This window comes from Chiloscyllium punctatum, chromosome 8 (assembly GCF_047496795.1).
Source record: "Chiloscyllium punctatum isolate Juve2018m chromosome 8, sChiPun1.3, whole genome shotgun sequence".
NCBI lineage: Eukaryota > Metazoa > Chordata > Chondrichthyes > Orectolobiformes > Hemiscylliidae > Chiloscyllium > Chiloscyllium punctatum.
Window position 1 is genome coordinate 66836166 of NC_092746.1, and position 21516 is coordinate 66857681.

At 42.2% G+C, this 21516-nt stretch overlaps 1 protein-coding gene across 2 annotated transcripts in view; it reads right to left on the bottom strand.

Moving 5' to 3' along the window:
* LOC140480611 (raftlin-like) overlaps nt 1–21516 on the bottom strand; it is a 111673-nt gene that overhangs the window by 54097 nt on the left and 36060 nt on the right. For both annotated transcript variants that reach the window (XM_072575709.1, XM_072575708.1), the window contains exon 3: nt 14507–14690. In XM_072575709.1, the coding sequence (XP_072431810.1) occupies nt 14507–14690 (184 nt within the window). The remainder of the gene's footprint in view (nt 1–14506; nt 14691–21516) is intronic.

The window sequence follows — 21516 nt, forward strand, 5'->3', positions numbered from 1 at the left end:
ATGGAGAGGTCCAGGAAGGGGAGCGAGGTGTCAGAGATAGTCCAGGTAAATTTAAGGTCAGGGTGGAATGTGTTGGTGAAGTTGATGAATTGCTCAACCTCCTTGCGGGAGCTCGAGGTGGCGCCAATGCAGTCATCAATGAGCGGAGGAAGAGGTGGGGAGTGGTGCCGGTGTAATTACGGAAGATCAACTGTTCTAAATAGCCAACAAAGAGACAGGCATAGCTGGGGCCCATACTTGTGCCCATGGCTACACCTTTGGTCTGGAGGAAGTGGGAGGATTCAAAGGAGAAATTGTTAAGGGTGAGGACCAGTTCGGTCAAACGAACAAGAGTGTCAGTGGAAGGGTACTGTTGGGGACGTCTGGAGAGGAAACAACGGAGGGCTTGGAGGCCCTGGTCATGGCGAATGGAGGTGTAGAGGGACACCCTCCCATTCTGGCACTTTCCCCTGCCACCGCAGGAACTGTAAAACCTGTGCGCACACCTCTTCCCTCACCTCTATCCAAGGCCCTAAAGGAGCCTTCCACATCCATCAAAGTTTCACCTGCACATCCACTAATATCATTCATTGTATCCGTTGCTCCCGATGTGGTCTCCTCTACATTGGGGAGACTGGGCGCCTCCTAGCAGAGCGCTTTAGGGAACATCTCCGAGACACCCGCCCCAATCAACCAAACCACCCCGTGGCCCAACATTTCAACTCCCCCTCCCACTCTGCCGAGGACATGGAGGTCCTGGGCCTCCTTCACCGCCGCTCCCTCACCACCAGACGCCTGGAGGAAGAACGCCTCATCTTCCACCTCGGAACACTTCAACCCCAGGGCATCAATGTGGACTTCAACAGCTTCCTCATTTCCCCTTCCCCCACCTTATCCTAGTTTCAAACTTCCAGCTCAGTAACTGTCTCCTTGACTTGTCCGGACTTGTCCTACCTGCCTATCTTCTTTTCCACCTATCCACTCCACCATCTCCTCCTTAACCTATCACCTTCATCCCCTCCCCCACTCACCCATTGTACTCTATGCTACTTTCTCCCCACCCCCACCCTCCTCTAGCTTATCTCTCCACGCTTCAGGCTCACTGCCTTTATTCCTGATGAAGGGCTTTTGCCCGAAACGTTGATTTCGCTGCTCGTTGGATGCTGCCTGAACTGCTGTGCTCTTTCAGCACCACTAATCCAGTATGAAGTGTTAGGGAGCAGATCCCACTATTCTGATCCAATCAAATGACAGTGATGGCATTTTCCAGGTCAGGATGGTTGTGTCTCAGTAGGAAGCTAGCAGAAACAGAGTGTTTTTGTTTTGACTTGACCTTGTTCTTCTTGGGTGTCGATGTCACAGGTTTGGACAGTATTATCTACCAAGCCTTGAAAATTTGTGACCAAACATCTTGTAGATCTTATTCACTGCTGCAACTGCACATCAATATGGAAGGGAACATTCAAAATGGTGAATGAGGTGCCAAATATTTGGGTTGCTTTGACCTGAATGATATCAATCCTCTTCAGAGTCGTTGCAGTTAAACCATAGAGGCATAGAAATGTTTTAGCACAGAAAGAGGCCATTCAGCCCATCCTGCCTGCTCTAGGTAAATCATTCCAATTCCAATTCCACTTTCCATTATTTGGTCCATAGCCCTGCCTAGTTACAGCACTTCAGGTGCAAATCCAAATCCCTTTCAAATGAAATGAAGGTGCCTGTTTCAACCGTCTAACCGAGCTGTAAGTTCCAGACCCCATCACCCTCTGGGTGAAATAAACTTCATACCATTCCCATTTGTTGTATGTTCCTTTACATTGTTTATTGCCCCAAAATCATAACACCATGCTTCTCTGGGCTGAATTCTATTTGTCACTTTTCTGCACACCCATCCAAACCAATGATACCTTCTTGGAGCTCACAGCCATGATCTTCAACAACCCAGCCAGTCTATGTGTCGACCACCAATATTCAATTCATACTACCCACATTTAAATCTAAATTATTAATATATACAACAATTAGCAAGAGACCCTGGTCCCGTGGAAAAACGTTGCAACCCGGTGTGCATTCACAGAAACATCCATCAAACATTGTCCTTTATTCCTCTCTGGTAGACAAGCAGGAGGCTGGAAGAACACAGCAAACCAAGCAGCATCAGGAGGTGGAGAAGTCAACGTTTCAGGTGTAACCCTTCTTCAGGACTCAGAAGGCCGTGAAGAAGGGCTACACCTGAAACGTTGACTTCTTCACCTCCTGGTTTTGCCTGGCTTCCTGCTTGATAACCTTGGATTCCATAATCGGCAGGATTTTTTTGTCTCTAATAACTAAGTTTATTCTTCTCTGAGCCAATTTTGAATCCAATACCCATACTCTCCTGAATCCCATGAGCTTTGAATTTTCTGAACAGTCTGTCTTGTGGGATCTTGTGCTTAAATCTACTTTGGCAACATCCACTCTATGACCATCGACAATCCTCCTGTTACTTTCTTTAAAAAGTCAATTAAGCGAGTAAAACATGACCTCACCTTAAAACATGCTGAATATCTTTGATTAATTTCCAAGGAACAACTAATCCTATCTCTCAATACTAATTCCTGTAATTTGCTCAGTTCTGAGGTCAGACTGACTGGCCTATAATAATTTGGTCTATCCCTCGTACCCTTTCTTAATAACAGTACAATGTTTGCAGATCTCCAGTTATCTGGTACCACCCCTACATATAATGAGGATTGGAACATTCCCTGAGAGTATCCATTATTTCCTCTATACCTTCCTTAAACAGCCTAGAGTACCATTCATCCAGGACTGGTGATTTATCCACCTTCAAGGGCGATCAGTCCCTCGAATACTTCCCTTCTCATTTTGCTTATTTTGTTTAATATTCCACATGTCTCCTATTTAACTAGAATATCTGTATCATCCTTTTCATTTGTGATGACAAAGACAAAGTATTCATTTAGAAGCTTACTCACATCATGTACACTGTAAGAGCCATGTCTTTTTCTTTTCAGCCTTTAAAAGCTATAGATTGCAAGGAAGAAGAACTGTTTTCAAACACAGCATTTTACAAGGATGACTACACAGCAAGGAATTCTGGTACTCAGCTAACTGTGCATATTGGAACTGGGAACAAGAAAGGCACAGACACAGAGAGACACAATAAAAATGTGTGCTTTTTTTGTTCTCCACAGCAGAAGCTGCCTGTTCTCTGCAGTAAAAAAAACTGTTCAAATGTGAAGAAAACCAATTAACTTGCCTTGAGCATTTGCTGTGAGCTGTGAGTTTTGAATTGATAATTCAAAGCCATTTCCTAAGTGGATCAGTCATTCTGTACTCATCACTGTCAGTAGAAGCTAAGCATGCACACAATGCATTTAAAGTTGGGGCTTGTTGCAACTAATTTCAAGCATCAAATTTCTAAACACATTACTTTAGCTCTGAACACTTGCAAAATCTTCAAAATAAGTTTATCTTCTTTACAAAAATTAACATTTACCATCGTAGTGAAAATGAATGATCAATATTCAACTTTTGTCATTTGGCTTGATTACCTGAGACTTCAACTGACTAAAATTGAATACAAAAAAGACAAATACTGACCTGAACTGAGTGCCATGATAATGCCAGGTTCATGAACACATCAATTATCAGGGACTAGTCTATCAGGGAATTCAGCTATCAAGGGGAAATTGTCTGTCAGCCTCAGAATATTGGCCTCAAATGGTGCTTTAATTGATATTATAGGGTAGCTGGCATGGGTAGCCAGAACTAACTTTCCCTTACCCTGAACCCAGACAGGATTGGTCTCCCCAGTATTGGGTAGGCAGCAGTATTGGGTTGCACTTCCAGTATTTGCATGGGAAGGTGTTATAGTGAAGGAAGGGGTATTAGGCTCAGTTAAGGGTGCAATACTTGTTCTTTCATTTCATCCTTTCTCTCCATTCAAGGTTCCAAACACTTGTTCCAAGTGAAACAGTGATTTGCATGGACTACTTTCAATTTAGTGTAATGTGTTTGCTGCTTGTGTTGCTCTTTGACATTGAGCAGACCAAATGCAAACTAAGTATTTCTTTTGCAAACCACTACTGTTCAGCTAGCAAGCATGACCTTGATCTTCCTGTGGCTTTTCGTTTTAATTTTCCACCTTGCTCCAACACTGCCTTTTCTTTCCTTGACCTGCTACAGCATTCCAGTGAAGCTCAGCAAAGCTTGAATAATGGCCCCTCATCTTTCCTCTCAACCTCTCCTGCTTTGGAACTCAGTTTTAAGTTCAACAATTTAGAACAAAACCTCTGCCTCCACCTTGTTGTATTTTGTTTTATATTAATTGTTTCTTTCTTTTGGTCTTCACATTATTGAATCATAGAGTTTTACAGCAACGAAAAAGACCTTTCAACCCATTCTGTCTGTGTTGGTCTTAAACACCTATCTACTCTCATCCTAATTTCAAGCATTTGATCATTGCCTTAGACGCAACTGTGTTTAGTGTTGATCTAAACATCTTTTAAATGTTTGATGCCACCCGTTAGACAGTGATTTCCGATCCCCACTACCCTCCAGATGAAATGAATATTCCTGAAATCCCTTCCAAACCACTTGTTCCTTACCTTAAACATATGCCATATACTTATCTGGGCTTTGTACTGAAGGGAAATTTTCTTCCTGCCCACCCTAACTGTCCCTCTCATAATTTTGTATATCTCATCAGGACTCCCACTCCCATCTCCCAGCATTCTCTGCTCTAAGGATAATTATCCCAGTCTGCTTAGTGTCTCTTCATAGCTGAATCACTCCAGCTCAGGCAACATCAGGTGGATCTCTTCTGCATCCTCCCCAGTGAAATCACATTTTTCCTAGTGTGGTAGGAACTGCATATGGTACTCCAACTGAGATCTAACTAACATCTTTATGTACCTCTACCGTAACTTCCCTAATTTTGTATTCAATGAAAACCAAGGTCCCTATGATCTTCTGTACTTCCAAGGGTCTTACTATTCCTTGTTTTTTTTTACCTTGTTAGTCCTCTCAAATTGTACCATCTCTGACTTTTCTGAATTAAATTCCATTTGCTATTGTTATGACCACCTATATCATCTATAGTTTTCCTCCTTGCTGTTTATCACACCAGCAATGTATGTGCCTGTTGCATACTCACTGATCAAACCTTCTGCATTCCCATCTAGATCATTAATCTATCCAACAAACAGCCGTGGACCCAAACCCTGCGGTATGTCACTGGACACAGGCTTCCACAAAAGCAACCTTTAAACCTCTACTCCTCCCATTAAGCCAGTTTTGTATCGAATTTGTCAAATTGCCCTGGGCACTTCCTTTCTTGATTAGTCTAGCAAGCAAGACTTTGTAAAAAGCCTTACTCAAGTCCATGTAGACAATGTCTATTGCACTACCCTCATCTACACATCTAGTCGCCTCCTCAAAAATGTCAATCAAACATGTCAGACATGATTTCCCCAACAAAGCCATGCTGACTACCCTTGATTAATCCTTTTCTCTCCCAGGGGAGAGTAATTCCGTCCCTCAGAACTTTTTCAAAAAGTATCCCTACCACAAATTTTGCATTCAAATGGCTACTATATAGCCATTAACCTGCCATCAGGCCAGACTTAACAACTGTTTCTTTATCCATTCCACTGTTCTTAGCTTTTACATCATTGTTAATTCTTCTCTGCTGCTCTCTATCCTATTGCAGACCTTCCCTTTGATCCCCCACATTCTACTAGCTTAAAGACTCAGACATTTCCATCTTCCTTCTATTCCAAGGAAATGTGAAGTGTTAACTGCTTCTCTCCGCAAATACTGTCCAACCTGTTGGGCACTTCTGGCAATTTTTGTTTTTATTCATGATGAATTTGTTGTTTATGTTTTTATGAACTTTCATTATTTTTTGTGTAACTCAAGGCAAAGATCCTGGAGTCTGTTTTTTGTCCAATAAAGCCCTGACATATTTATGAATCGTATATCTGTTTTTCTCAGGAAAGCATTCTTGCCTATGGATGCAAAGATCTCAGCTTTAAATCCTACTCCTCAATTTGATTTGCACTAATTTAATACTTCAGTGCAATAATGAGGGAATAGCACATTGGCAGAAGTACAAACTTTTTAACGAGATATTAAACCCAAGTCTCTGCTGCCTCTTCAAAATGGCAAAAGAATTTTGTGATTCTATTTGAACAAGGAAGTTATACCATTGACTGTAGCCATTTACTGTTCTCCATCGGATACAAAAATTTATCAGCCTTTATTCCCATTGCTGCTTGTAGGTCCTTTCCTTGATATAAATTAGCAGCAACAGTTGCTGTGGTGAGTGATTCCAGTCTGTAATTTGGGAAGTGATGAGGAGCTAAAATATGTGAGACTTGGTATATACAAATTCTTTCTTTATGTTTCCTGAGTCATGAAGAGTTTAGCTGGTTATGTGTCAGAGACCATCCTCACAACGAACAAATGTAATTTAAAAATTACACTTTTTCAAAAATTTAGAAATATTTGTACAGTCAATACAGAAGTTAAATCTAGAAACTAAAATGCTACATATTGTGGATTTTACATAAATAGAAGTGCAATCTGAAGCAATTATTAATTAGAATGCAGGAATAAAACATTTGAAGTTGGAATTCTGGCAGTCACCAAAACTTAAACTAACTTATTAGTCTTTGTCCTTGACTCTAAAAACGATAAGGTTTAAGTGGAGTTAAGAAATGCCCAATTTAATTTTACAATAAGTAACAAGAAAGTCTCATTCCTTTCCTGGCCGAGTGAGATTTGAAATACTTTTCAACTCTGCTCAAAGTATACAGAGCACAGTTCAAAACAAGTACAAATTGAAAATACTGTGCAATTGTTCATGCAATTTTTCAGCATGGAATGCTTTGCAGGAAGGGCAGTTAACTTGTGAGGTGTGTCACACCCAGATGGTGTCACCTTCCCACCTCCACAGGAATTCAATTCTAAGGGACAGATCATGGTCAACCTTCCTGCCCTGCCACAAATTGAGGCCTTTCGGGTGAATCATAGTCAATTAGGACCACTTCAGGACTTCTGCCTGCTGCCATTGGGATTAATCCAGTTTCACATGGGCCTCAGACATACGGTGTGCCTGAGGTCTCCTTTGCAGGCAACTTGTCACCTTGGTGTGGGATCCAACCTCCTGTCTGTTAGTCAAAGGCAATCAGTGTCTGGTTGAGGAACTGGGCGTAGGGAAGGAGATGTCTTTTTCTAATTCTATTCCATCCTCCTATCCCAATTTCCAAGTGAAGGAACCTGCACGCCCGCAATCACAACTTACTCACCTTCACCCTGGGTCCTGAGTCATCCTGTGACTCTACGTAGCACTTTCCCGAACAGCCATGACCTCCTGCATGGCGACGCTGAAGGTGAGCACCACCAGCCTCAGATTGGTGCAGCTCCTTTTGGTCAGGAGTTCACCCTGCAGGGATCCGATGCCAGGGGAAGGTCAGCTGATGGCTTTCTCACTGCCTGACTGACATATGGCTCAGTGTACCTTGCCCAGGAGAGGCAACATGCACCTTTCGCTGGCTCACACGGGTAAAACCCCCAACAACTCAACAAAACTCTGCCCTACTTCCTCTTACCTCAGCCACTGACATCACTGGAAATATATCAAGAGATATGTGAAATGTATCAAGTAAAAATAAAAATCAACATAGTAGGATGCCCGTGGTCATTTGATGCACCAAACAAAGCTTCAGAACCAGCATCTACCATGTCTGTTGTGCTGGACAATTCTACTGCAATCACTGAGCTGAGGAAGAGACACTCAAATTCACATCTAATGTGTGCAGACTCCACTGTAGGCAACTTAGTGTTTTGTGCCACACTAATGTGTTTTAAAGGATTTTTCTTGAAGAAATTATTTAATGTCATAGATACAATTCAAAGTTTCTACAGTTTCTGTCAGTGAAACAAACTACATTTGTATTAAATTAGCAGGCTGGATTCAATTACAGAAAGAATGCAGCATGTTATTATCTTTCTCATAATGATATTAGGAACAGATCATCTTATACATCATTAGCAATTTCAACTCAACATTGTAAAAATGCTGTGGCTTGGAATGAATTACTGTTGCAGAAAACATCAGTGACAGTAACCAGTCATCTGCTGAAGCCAAGATTCTGTAAACTCAAACTGGAATGATGCTGTAAACTTGGCACATGTAAATGTTACATTCTTTTCCATTTTCCATAACATCCATGAATATGTGACACTCTGAGTATGTGACACTCTGAGTGTCGATAATTATAACAGATAAGAATTTGCAGCTCTTTCGACACATGTCTGGCATAATTTCAAGAGGAGTACATTAAAAGACTTGCAAATCAGACTGAGACTAAGGTTCAGTCATTCCCAAGTATAACTTTTGGAATTCTATAGAGCCTTTTAAGGGATGGCAGCAGAAAAGGAGGAGCTTGGGTTGGGACCAGAGTGGGAATGACTACTGTTGGAGGAACTTGGGCCAGTTCTTCTGACTTCCCATCCACAGCAGCAAAACGTCTGGTCATACCAACCATACCTATTCATCAACTGGTCATTTTAGGTTTGTGCTTTAGATCACCTCCTCCAAATTAAAAACAAAATGAAATCAGTAGCTTTTCAATGTTTTTACAGTACCTGACAAAGAGGGCAGAGCAGTCAGCTTTTTTTTTTAGCTTTCTAAGGAGTAGCTAACTCCACCTCCTGAGTTACTACTTAGAAAGCTGAAAGAAATGACTGCTCTGCCCTTTTTGTCAGGTACACGATAAAAATTACAGTTTCTCGCTGTGGCACATCGGAACTGGCGGTCGATGAGTTGAGCATCATACCCCCTTCTTATGAGGGCATCCTTGAGTACTTTCAGGTGCCCATCACATTCCTCCTCAGAACAGATCCTGTGCATGTGTAGGGCTTGTCCGTATGTGATGGCTGTTTTTTAATATGTTTCGGGTGGAAGCTGGAGAAGTGCAGCATCGTGAGGTTATCCATGGATTTGCAGTAGAGTGGTGCTGAGGTGCTCATCCTTGATGGAGATGTATGTGCCCAAGAATGAGACAGACACTGGAGAATAGTCCATGGTGAGTTTGATGGTGGGATGAAACTCATTGATATCACAGTTGTTTCAGTGACTCCTCGCCATGGGTCCAGAGGAAGAAAATGTCGTCAATATACCTGGTGTATAGTGTTGGTTGGAGATCCTGCGTAGAGAAGAAGTCTTGTTCGAACCTGTGCATGAAGATGTTGGCATATTGGGTGCAAATTTGGTCTCCATGGCTGTTCCATGTGTCTGGATGAAGAACTGGTTGTCAAAGGTGAAAGCGTGGTCAAGGATGAAGCGAATGAGTGGTAGCATGGTGCTCGGAGATTGGCAGTCGTTGGTATTGAGTACTGAGGCTGTTGCCGCAATGCCATCATTGTGGGGGATGCTGGTGTAGTGTGCTGAAACGTCCATTGTGACAAGCAATGTTCCTGGTTTGACTGGTCTGTGGATGCTGAGTTTCTGTAAGAAATCCATTGTGTCGCGACAGAAGCTGGGGATCCCCTGTACAACGGGTTTCAAGATGTCTTCAACATAGTCAGAGAGGTTCTCACAGAGGGTCCCTTTGCCTGATATGATGGGACCTCCAGGTGTGTTGACTTTGTATCTTCGGCAAGCAGTAGAAGCCGCCTACGTGAGAAGTACATGGGATGAGGGCGCGTAGGGAACTCTGAAGGACTGGATCCAAAGTCCTGATCAATATGTTTAGTTCACGGGTGTGCACTTTGGTTGGATTGGCTGGTAGTTGCCTGTAGTATTCCTGGTTATTCAATTGTCAGTACACTTCCTTGCTGTAATCTGCTCTATTCTGAATGACAATGGCTCCTCCTTTATCTGCTGATTTGATGACTATGTTGTGATTAGTTTTGAGAGAGTGGATGGCGTTATGTTGTGAACGGGTGATGTTCTGCTCTATTTTGTGTGTGCAGCTGATGAACCTGACATTTCTATATTTCCTGACAGTTTGAGCATACATGTCAAGCCCAGGGCAGTGGCCCTCCAGTGGGGTCCAAGTTGACACCTGCTTTAGTCACTCCTCTATGGATCCCAGTGATGACTGTTCCAGTTCCTTGGTGGGTTCGTTGGGATCACTGCTGGCATCTTGAAAGAATTCTCATTCATCTGATGAATTCCTCTGTGTCTGCTGCAAGCCCTATGGAGTCCATTTTCATGGTGGGGCAAAATTGAGACCCCCTGCTAAGAACTTCAATGTGTTCTGGTTGAAGGGTGTGGTCCAATAAGTTGACGATTGACTTCCCCGCAGTGATAACGTTTTCCGCTATGGTGCCAGGGTGGGCTTGGCTACTGTTGGTGGTGATGCCAAATATCTCCAGTTTCTTATTCTTGGGACACATGTATGCGATGTAGTTTTGTCACCTTGCCTGTTTGAGAATGTCCCGTAACTGTACTGCTGTATCCTGTGTGCAGGCTGAGAGTGTGGACTCCATCTTAATTTCAAGGTTGTGGCATCTGCTGCACAAGATGATTCAGGAGTTTATGAGAGATCTGGTGGCAAAGTTTCTCTTTGTAATCTGTGCTTGAGTGGGTTCGTGATCCATAATCCTTTTGGGATCTTTCCTGCTTTCCTGTAGAAACTTGATTTCTGTGTCGAAATGTGTGATCTTCTTGAGAGATCCTCTCCACTCTGAGCTGGCAGTTAGTGGAGAGGATCTCCAAGGAGATCACACATAATGACACAGATAACACTGGCACCTCCAAATCATATCTCGCATATACGTATACACAAACTGTCTCATGGACACTCATACCCTCCCCGCACACACACATCCACGTGCACACATACAAATATAAGTTTGTGGGGTGGATTTGTACTTGCAGAATGACATTTTATTTTGCTCAAAAACTGCATGGATCCATGTAAGATTCTGTAAATCCCCTTTTTTAGATTAGAATCAATCTGAACACTGGGGCACAGACAGCCTCACAAAGGGCACCCCACACCTTCAATGCATTATCTGGGCCGACATCGAATTGTTAAAGTTCACTTGAGAACGTAACTTTAAAAAAATTCTGGGACTTACTTATGAAAGAACTGAAACTATAATGGTCATTCTAAAAGATGAGAGACTTAACAAACAATCCAGGTATTTTTCAACACATAATTTCAGTTACACCACACTGTAAAAATTTGCTTTAAGTTCTGTGTCTTACGATCTTATATTCCACAACAACCTGATGAAGGAGCAGCACTCCAAAAGCTAGTGCTTCCAAATAAACCTGTTGGACTATAGCCTGGTGTTGTGTGATTTTTACCATGGTTGACCATGGTTTTCTACCCTCAGGGCAGGGTGAGCAGACCAAGCCTGAACCTGCGCAAGTGACATTATTCTGAACCAGATTCTAGACACCTAAGCTTATTAACCAACATCGCCTTTATAATATTAATAACAATAAGATATTAGGTAAGACCGAGTGTATCTGAGATCACCAGTGTTGTTGGCTTGAAAGGTCATCAGGTAACATTTTCTTAAACTGGTAAATTTGTACTTGAACATCTCTTTGGTTATCTGTGCTATAATCTTATTTCCTGGGGACTTTTCTCAGATAAAGTTCTTATCAAAGCTCTCAGTGGTAGATAGAAAGGTTAAAATAACATTGTTTTCATTAGAGTAATCTGAATAAATTATACTATTTAGTATAAGAGAATAGACTTTGAGTATTTTTGTCACTTTCAAAACATTTTGAGAGTTCTTCTCCCAGTGAATCAAATCAGTATTTAAAGAGGACACTTTCATTTCTGTGAAATATTTAAAACTCTCTGTTCTTTTCATATTCTGATCCTGGACAAATCTGGTTTATATATTATCTCTAAAGTTGATGCAATCCAATAGCTTCACTTCTGAAGATATAGTGACAAATATTAAAGCATATGAAAGTTTTTCTAATCAGCAAGATTTAAATGTTGCCATCTACGTGGATAAATATGTTTACACAATAAACAGATTTATTATTGAAAGAAAAGACAATAATGGCTATAAATACATTGCCAGCTCTCAGTAAAGAGAGAAAGCAATTTAACAGCATAGTGTGTATGGACCCTTTGCCAGTTCTGACGGACTCCCTTAAAACTACATCTATTTTTTTCTCATTCTTAAAACTTACCAAAATGGCATGAGATCACAGTGACAATGAAAATGCTTTTCACTTTATTTTACTGTTTTCCTCACTGTAAAATTCATGTGACAATAAACTCATTCGTTCATTCGTTCTGATGAATGATTAATGCAAGTCCTCCTTTTTTTAGAAATAGCAACAGACACATGGAGGATGTGGTTGAATTCCCAGGCTTTGAGGGGGCAGGGATGGAGGCAAATGGTTGTATAAACTTGTGCAGCCAACTCGCACAGTGGTTCCCTGGCTCCATCACAGTGAGAGTCAGGATGGCTAGGCCAGTGAGGGTGTGACAGGGCTGCTCCAATAAAACCAGCATTTTAAAAGGCATTTTTAAGGCTGAGTGTCAAAACCCGATTGTAATTTTCCAGTCAGGGTCTTCAGGGTAAAGGGCAGCTGCCTTGAGGCAGGTTTCTGGTGGCAGGCTCGGGGACCAGTCTTCCAGACAGGCTTTGAGACCCCATCAGTCTGGCTGTCTTGAACTGTTGACCTGGTGCTGAAGATTTGTAAAAGTAGAAACTCAAATTGGTGATACCCTCTCTCTTATGTACTGGAAAGGCATCCTGTTGCTTCTCCAGCTTCAAAAGCCTATCTTCCAACTTTAATTGGATGGTGACACAGCTCCCTGGTCATTCATTCAGCAAAAATCATGGATGGATGACTATGTCAGGTATGGTATGGGCTTCAAATCTCCAACTGACCAAGCACAGAAAGGCTCAAAAGCCCATGGGGAAAATCCTGCTTCTCCTGCATTTTCTATTCCTGGAGCAGATTTGTTCTTTTCATAGCAGGTAAATGCTATTTTGGAAAAAATTGTAACATTGATGTAGTGGTAATGTCACTGGATGAGTACTCCAGAACCACAGTCAAAATTCTGGGGACATGGGTTCAAATCTTGCCAAGGTCAATGGTGAAATTACAAGTCAATTTAAAAGAGAAATCTGGATTGGACAGCTAGTTTAACAGCAACAACATAACCATGGTTAGACATATCTATCTGGGTCACTAATGTCCTTTACAGAAGATCTGCCATCCTATAGGGGCGGCACAGTGGCTCAGTGGTGCTGCCTCACAGTGCCAGGGACACAGCTTCGATTCCAGCCTCAGGCGACTGTCTGTGTGGAGTTTGCATATTCTCCCTGTGTCTCCTGCTGCTCTGGTTTCCTCCCACAATCCAGAGATGTGTAGATCAGGTGAATTGGCCATGTTAAATTGCCAGTAGTGTTAGTGTCAGGGATAAATGTAAGGGAATGGGTCTGGGTGGGTTACTCTTTGGAGGGACTTGTTGGCCCAGGGGTCCTGTTTCCATACTGTAGGGAGTCTAATCCAATTAGAAATGGCTGTTTATGGTCAAATTTAATACATTGCCAGGAATTAGCTGCCCAACATTGAGTTATAGTTATAAATTCAGCTAGGCTGTTATCATGATGTGACAAATATTTATGAATATCAGTGAGACCACAAGAAGGAAGAACTGTTTTAATTGCTCTTATCCACTTATGTTATTCTTTCTGGTATCATTTGATTTTTTGAAAATCATGATGCAACACTGGCCATCATAAGTTGTGTCACATGCAGAGCAGATAATGGTGATTCTTATGTTAGACTGGAGTATGATTTTCATGTCACAGATATTATGGTAACATTATCTGATTTTTGCCTAAAAGCATATGAAAATAATTTTTCTACGATATACAAAAGTGTAGTGAAATTCTACATGTCTTTAACTAAACATCACTGTTAAACAACAGAATTTAGTTTTCATATTTGCCTATTATTTAACATCATTAGATAATTCTACTGCTCATTGTATGTAAAGAACAAGCTCCAGCCTGTGGGAAATGAATGGAAGGATTTATTATCTTTGCAATACATTTAAGCCCAAGAGAACATGAGGATAAATATTGACTACAATTCTTTGGTTGCAAGATAAGCCTTATCCCTCAAGTAACAAAAGAATCCTTGAACAGGTAACTATAACTTAATTACATCTGTAACCTGGAGCAATGATTCACTCTGATAGCCTTTGACTGCAGTCATTATTTCCCTTTTCTTCAGACATGATTTTTAAAAACAATTGACAAAAGACATCTGTGGCAGGAATCTTTCACAAAAAAAAACTCAAAAAATAATCTCAGTTCATTTTAACCAGTGCATGAAAATGTTGGCCACTTTTTATTTCGGAAAGTCACTTTTTTATGATCTGAATTCCCAGGACCTTGAAGATCCTAACGGGCGCAAGACACATACTAGACAAACATATAAAATATTTCCTACAGAAAAGCAGTCTTTAATATAGAGATAATCTATTAGTGACTATATTTATTTGGTCTGCTTTACCTCGCTGCTGGTTTGATCAAAATGGCCCTGAACATCATCTCTTCTGGAGTGCCCTTCCGCACATCAATGCAGTGTATGAAGGGGTGAATACCAGCAAGTGCAAAGCCCTTCTGATAAAATTCATGTAGCTGAGCAGGAAGCTGATGTAAGGAAGAAAGCTTGACTGCAGCTGACTCTGTTATCTCTGAAGATAAAGCACATGAAAGAGAAAGCAGATCATTAGAAATCCAAAGAACTAACATTTTTAAAACATCCAGTGAACCAGAATATTTCTACCCATTTATTTTAAACCAAAAGGTTCCCCAGAATAACCCTCATCCCGTTACAGTCTTTCATTGTCTTTAACAAATGACAGTAGTTATTTACAGCTCTTAATGAATCACATCCACTGTATATAAAGTACAATAATATATCTGAAGCGTTAAATTCTGAGTCCATACACTAATTGAAACAATTTCTAGATCACTTCTCATTTACATACTTTACATAATAATTACCTACATTTAATTAATATAAATTATTTAAATTCACGGCACTTAATTATCATGTTCCAAGGGTTTGTGAGTATCGCTATCACCCACAGAAACAGTCATTTTAATTGAAGTAGAATTCACTAGCATCATCTTTCACAAAAAGATTACAAAGAAACCTATTTTGCTTGTTCAGTTCCCCTGCCAATCGTGTACCATGAAGTGCTGCATATTGATCTCTCCGTTTTGATTGCTAGTGCTACTGCTAAATGATAAGATATTCAAACTTGGAAAACATGTTCCTGAACCTACATGATGTCCCAAAGCATTGAATCATGGGACAGAAGGAGGTCAGTTGGCCATCTGTACTCAAAGGCATTAAGGGGGCAGAGCTGAAAATGTGTTGCTGGAAAAGCGCAGTAGGTCAGGCAGCATCCAAGGAGCAGGAGAATTGACGTTTTGGGCATAAGCCCTTCTTCAGGAATGAGGAAAGTGTGTCCAGCAGGCTAAGATAAAAGGTAGGGAGGAGGGACTTGGGGGAGGGGCGTTGGAAATGTGATAGATGGAAAGAGGTCAAGGTGAGGGTGATAGGCCGGAGTGGAGTGCGGGTGGGGGCGGAGAGGTCAGGAAGAAGATTGCAGATTAGGAAGGTGGTGCTGAATTCGAGGGATTTGACTGAGACAAGGTGGGGGGAGGGGAAATGAGGAAACTGGAGAAATCTGAGTTCATCCCTTATGGTTGGAGGGTTCCTAGGCGGAAGATGAGGCACTCTTCCTCCAACCGTCATGTTGCTATGGTCTGGCGATGGAGGAGTCCAAGGGCCTGCTCTGTCCTTGGTGGAGTGGGAGAGGGAGTTGAACTTTTGAGCCATGGGGTGGTTGGGTTGGTTGGTTGGTCCGGGTGTCCCAGAGGTGTTCTCTGAAACGTTCCACAAGTAGGTGGCCTGTCTCCCAGTATAGAGGAGGCCACATCGGGTGCAGCGGATGCAATAAATGATGTGCGTGGAGGTGCAGGTGAATTTGTGGCGGATATGGAAGGATCCCTTGGGGCCTTGGAGGGAAGTAAGAGGGGAGGTGTGGGCGCAAGTTTTGCATTTCTTGCGGTTGCAGGGGAAGGTACCGGGAGTGGAGGTTGGGTTGGTGGGGTGTGTGGACCTGACGAGGGAGTCACGGAGGGGGTGGTCTATTCGGAACGCTGATAGGGGAGGGGAGGGAAATATGTTCCTGGTGGTGGGGTCTGTTTGGAGTTGGCGGAAATGACTGCAGATGATATGCTGTATATGGAGGTTGGTGGGGTGGTAGGTAAGGACCAGTGGGGTTCTGTCCTAATGGCGGTTGGAGGGGCGGGGCTCAAGGGCGGAGGAGCGGGAATTGGAAGAGATGCGGTGGAGGGCATCATCGACCACGTCTGGGGGGAAATTACGGTCTTTGAAGAAGGAGGCCATCTGGGTTGTACGGTATTGGAACTGGTCCTCCTGGGAGCAGATGCGGCGGAGACAAAGGAATTGGGAATATGGGATGGCGTTTTTACAAGGGGCAGGGTGGGAGGAGGTGTAGTCTAGGTAGCTGTGGGAGTTGGTCGGTTTATAGTAAATGTCCGAGTTGATTCGGACACCCGAGATAGAAATGGAAAGGTCTAGGAAGGGGAGGGAGGAATCTGAGACCGTCCAGGTGAATTTGAGGTCGGGGTGGAAGGTGTTGGTAAAGTGGATGAACTGTTCAACCCCCTCGTGGGAGCACGAGGCAGCGCTGATACAGTCATCGATGTAGCAGGGGAAAAGGTGGAGGGTGGTGCCAGTGTAGCTGCGGAATATACCCCCAACCAGGACAGAACCCCACTGGTCCTCACCTACCACCCCACCAACCTCCATATACAGCGTATCATCCGCTGTCATTTCCGCCACCTCCAAACGGACCCCACCACCAGGAACATATTTCCCTCCCCTCCCCTATCAGCGTTCCGAAAAGACCACTCCCTCCGTGACTCCCTCGTCAGGTCCACATCCCGCACCAACCCAACTCCACTCCCGGCACCTTCCCCTGCAACCACAAGAAATGCAAAACTTGTGCCCACACCTCCCCCCTTACTTCCCTCCAAGGCCCCAAGGGATACTTCCATTTCTGCCACAAATTCACCTGCACCTCCACACACATCATTTATTGCATCCGCTGCACCCAATGTGGCCTCCTCTATATTGGGGAGACAGGCCACCTACTTGCAGATCGTTTCAGAGAACACCTCTGGGACACCCGGACCAACCAACCCAACCACCCCGTGGCTCAACACTTCAACTCCCCCTCCCACTCCACCAAGGACATGCAGGTCCTTGGACTCCTCCATCGCGAGACCATAGCAACATGACGGTTGGAGGAAGAGGGCCTCATCTTCTGCCTAGGAACCCTCCAACCACAAGGGATGAACTCAGATTTCTCCAGTTTCCTCATTTCCCCACCCCCCACCTTGTCTCAGTCAAATCCCTCAAACTCAGCACCGCCTTCCTAACCTGCAATCTTCTTCCTGACCTCTCCGCCCCCACCCCACTCCGGCCTACCACCCTCATCTTGACCTCCTTCCACCTATCGCATTTCCAACGCCCCTCCCCCAAGTCCCTCCTCCCTACCTTTTATCTTAGCCTGCTGGACACACTTTCCTCATTCCTGAAGAAGGGCTTATGCCTGAAATGTCAATTCTCCTGTTCCTTGGATGCTGCCTAACCTGCTGCGCTTTTCCAGCAACACATTTTCAGCTCTGATCTCCAGCATCTGCAATCCTCACTTTCTCCATTAAGGGGGCACACTAGTTCTTTCCCACAGCAAGATTGTCCAACCTCGTGCTCAAAGCTGAGGAATTTAATCTCTGTTCTGCTTTGAGCAGTTTCGAATTCCTGGGGGTTCCCACAAGTATTTGGGCTGGGTTGTTTTTAGTATTGTTGCGTTTTTGCTGACTAAATCAGTCCAGCTTCATTAATATCAGTAGATCCATGCAGATTAACAGTAACAAGAAAATGACTGAAACTTCATTGTTATATATACAGTACCAGCCTGTCCCTGTGCAGCAGATAAGACTTTGCAACATTAGAATGGCTCATCGTGGGTTGAAATAATACACACTCCTGATGCATCTTGTTTGGGATGAGGAGGTGGAGGAATGAGAATGTGTCACACCCCAATAATAGCCAGCTAACCCACAGTACGTAGGGAAATAATTATAGATACTCCAGAAATATTTGCTTTTTGAAGTGGTGAATTTCTGGGTTTGTCAGTATTAGAGAGCAATAGATGACTTGTCCATACACAAAGGCTGCAAAAGATACAAAATACAAACTTACACTTATACAGTGCCCTTTCTGATAACCAAGGGTTTTACAGCCAATGAAAGTGCAGTCAGTGCTCTAATATAGGAAATATAGCGTCAATTTGTGCTAAATCTCACAAAGGATACCTATTTTTATAATGCCGATTGACATATATTTGCCAGAATACCAGAGATAATTCCCCTCCTCTTTTTCAAAACAATCGCTTGAGATATTTTATGTATAACTGAAGGGTCAGGCAGGATCATGCTTTAACATCTCCTCCAAAGGACACCAACTGTTTGTAGTCAGCATTCATAGTGCCTCTGGGTCTGCAGTCTGCCAGGAAGCTGGAGCAGAGGCTGCAAAAACAGGATATTCTGTTCCTTACCCTATTCCAGCTTGAAGCTGAGCTTCTCCCTATTCCTTGACAATAAAGGAATCAGGGCTAGGCAGTGCACCCAGTACCTTTGTTTGGATTCCCATCAGCATTTTTCTATATTCTGCACCATCAGGTTCCTCCTCTGTTATCTGCAGCAGTGTTTCTACCATGCCTTCTGGTGAGCTGGCAAATGAAGAATGCTTTATTCCTGGTGCAACTAAACCTACTCCACTGACTCACCATCTGTTGATCTCTGTTCCACATTAATTTCGAAGGATTGTGCAGTGCCAATTCTGAACTCACGGCTATGAGTGTCTAGTGAAGTGACGGAACTGTTATGTGAGCATATCAGCTTGTAGCACCATAGGAGCTGCTGCTCTTGATGAAGCATGCTGCCACCATCCACTTTATGTGAAGAAGACTACAGGGCCTGCTTGGTCTAGTGTGATAGAGAATAACCACGTCCTGGTCTAACTAGAGGAGCCTTTTAACAAGATATAATTCATTTCATGTTAGCAACTAGTTATAAGTTATATTGGTAAGATAGGCATTGTCACAGAGACTTTGATGAAGATCAGATGTCAGGTCTCACTCCTTTGAGTACCGAAGCTCCTTTTCCCACAGGTCCATATGGCATCATCATGGTAAGTGGTACTTATGGCACTCCTCAGTATTAACCCTTTCAGACTGATATACAACATGGGTCTTGTCATTGTTATTTCTCTCTTTCCATTTTCTGAGGTTCCAAGCAGGGAATCAGAAAGGTAGGATCGGCATGAGGATGAGAGTGGGGCGAAACACAACAGATTTATGCACGAGGCAAAAAGCCGAAAGAATTATGGATGCTGGAAATCTGGAACAAAAAGAGAATTTGCTGGAAAATCTCAGCAGGCCTGGAATCACCTGAAGAGAGAAATCAGAGTTAACGTTTCAGGTCCAGTGGCGTTCTTCAGAATGGAAGAAGGGTCTGAAGAAGATTCTGAAAAAGAGTCACTGGACCTAAAAAACCCCACTAACCAAACCATGGCATCTCTTCTTTCCACCATCTGCACATCTAATGCATCCAGTGTTGCATCCATCACCATGCAACACTGTCTCTGCGCTGGTATTAACTTTGCAATAATTGCAGCAGTATTGTTGAATGCAGCTTCCCTTTACAGTGCAAGATGGTGTCAAAGAAAAAGCATAACAAAACAGAACATAACATCATAAAATGGTGTTCTGATGAAGGGTCGCTGTACTCAAAATATTAACTCTGCTTTCTCCCCATCGATGTTGCCAGACCTGCTGAGTATTTCCAGAAATTTCCAATTTTGTGCCTGTTAGCTAATGTCATTATTACCTCTGTGAATCAAATGACTCTGGAGGAATATAACAAAACCCTTTGATGCTTGAAAAATATCTAATCACCAGCTTTAATCCATTTTTGACAGGCATTTAGCTTTGAAATTGAAATGATCACCTCATGTTATTTCCTTCTCAATGAGCAGTCTGATCTTTCGATAGCTATGACCATGATCAATGCTTGGTTGAGTTTTAACTGCTAATGAGTTTTAGTATACAGAACAACCTCGTTTATCCGAACATCAATTATACGAATTGCGGATTGTCTGAACAAGATCTCAAGGTCCCGTAAAAATGTTACATCAAAGAGGTAATTACATTTTACAAGATGAAGTGTTAAATGTTATTGCTGGCAAAACAAAGAAACACAAGCACCTCAAGCAACAGTGACTGGATTTTTTTTCAAAAAATAATAACCAACCTCTATCTCAATGAATTTTATTTATGCAAAAGGTGATTTTATTTGTAAAATATCATGTTTTTTTAAAGAAATGTCCAGTGTTTGTACATATTTTATTGATTGAATGAAATAAGAACTCTGTAAACGTGCTTTTTTATGCAATTTTGTTCAGTATGGTTTCCTTTGTTTACGATCAGATCAGTTATCTGAACACAATATTCCCCACCCATTTCGATTGGATAATCTAGTTTGTTCTATAATAGGAATCTATTCAGATGAATGACAGTTTCAGGAAGTTTTTTTGAATGAATCATCCTTTCCCCTCTGTAAATGTTACATAAAAGGTGGAACACCTACTCAGTCAATTATATTTTCTAATTTTCAGAGATGTTACTACACACCCTGGAGCAGGTGGGACTTGAACCTGGCTTCTTGGCTCAAAGGCAGGGGCACTACCACTGTACCTCTACTCTGTCAATTAATTAATCAATTAACCCAATCATATGCTTAAGTATTTCTTATATTAACAGATTCATGTTTAAGTACTTGTTATATTGAATAAAAGAACTTTTGAAGACAATGCAAACAACCTTTCAGTGAAACTAATAAAATGTAAACAAAATTATGCTTCCACAGTCTATATCTCACCATTTAATAACACCGATCAGTAACAAAATTGAATATTTAATATAATAATTCATATTCCATTTCTTTCTTTGAACAAAGCAAAAAAAAACTATAAGATTTCACCACAAAGAGATCCAAGAACAGTTTGCCTTGTTCATGTGTTTTTTAATAACCCGCCATGCAACTCAGCGTCCCTCTCCAAGGATCTCTAATAATTCTTTGGAGCCAGCTCATTTTTTCTGAAACAGAGTAAGAAGCAATAATTTGCGTCAAGCCACTTTATTTTGGAAATCATTTTACTTTTTAATGTTTTCTTTATGGTAGAAAGGTCAATCCTCAGCTTTTTCTCAATATGTATCATTTATCCAATGTGCATTGTTCCAAAGAAAATAGGGTTAGCAGCGCAACATTCTATGGGTAAACTTCTCTCAAATTTCTCTTTGCATAAGATAGAATATGGGATAAGTACACTCTGGTCTCTGCAGTTTCCACTCA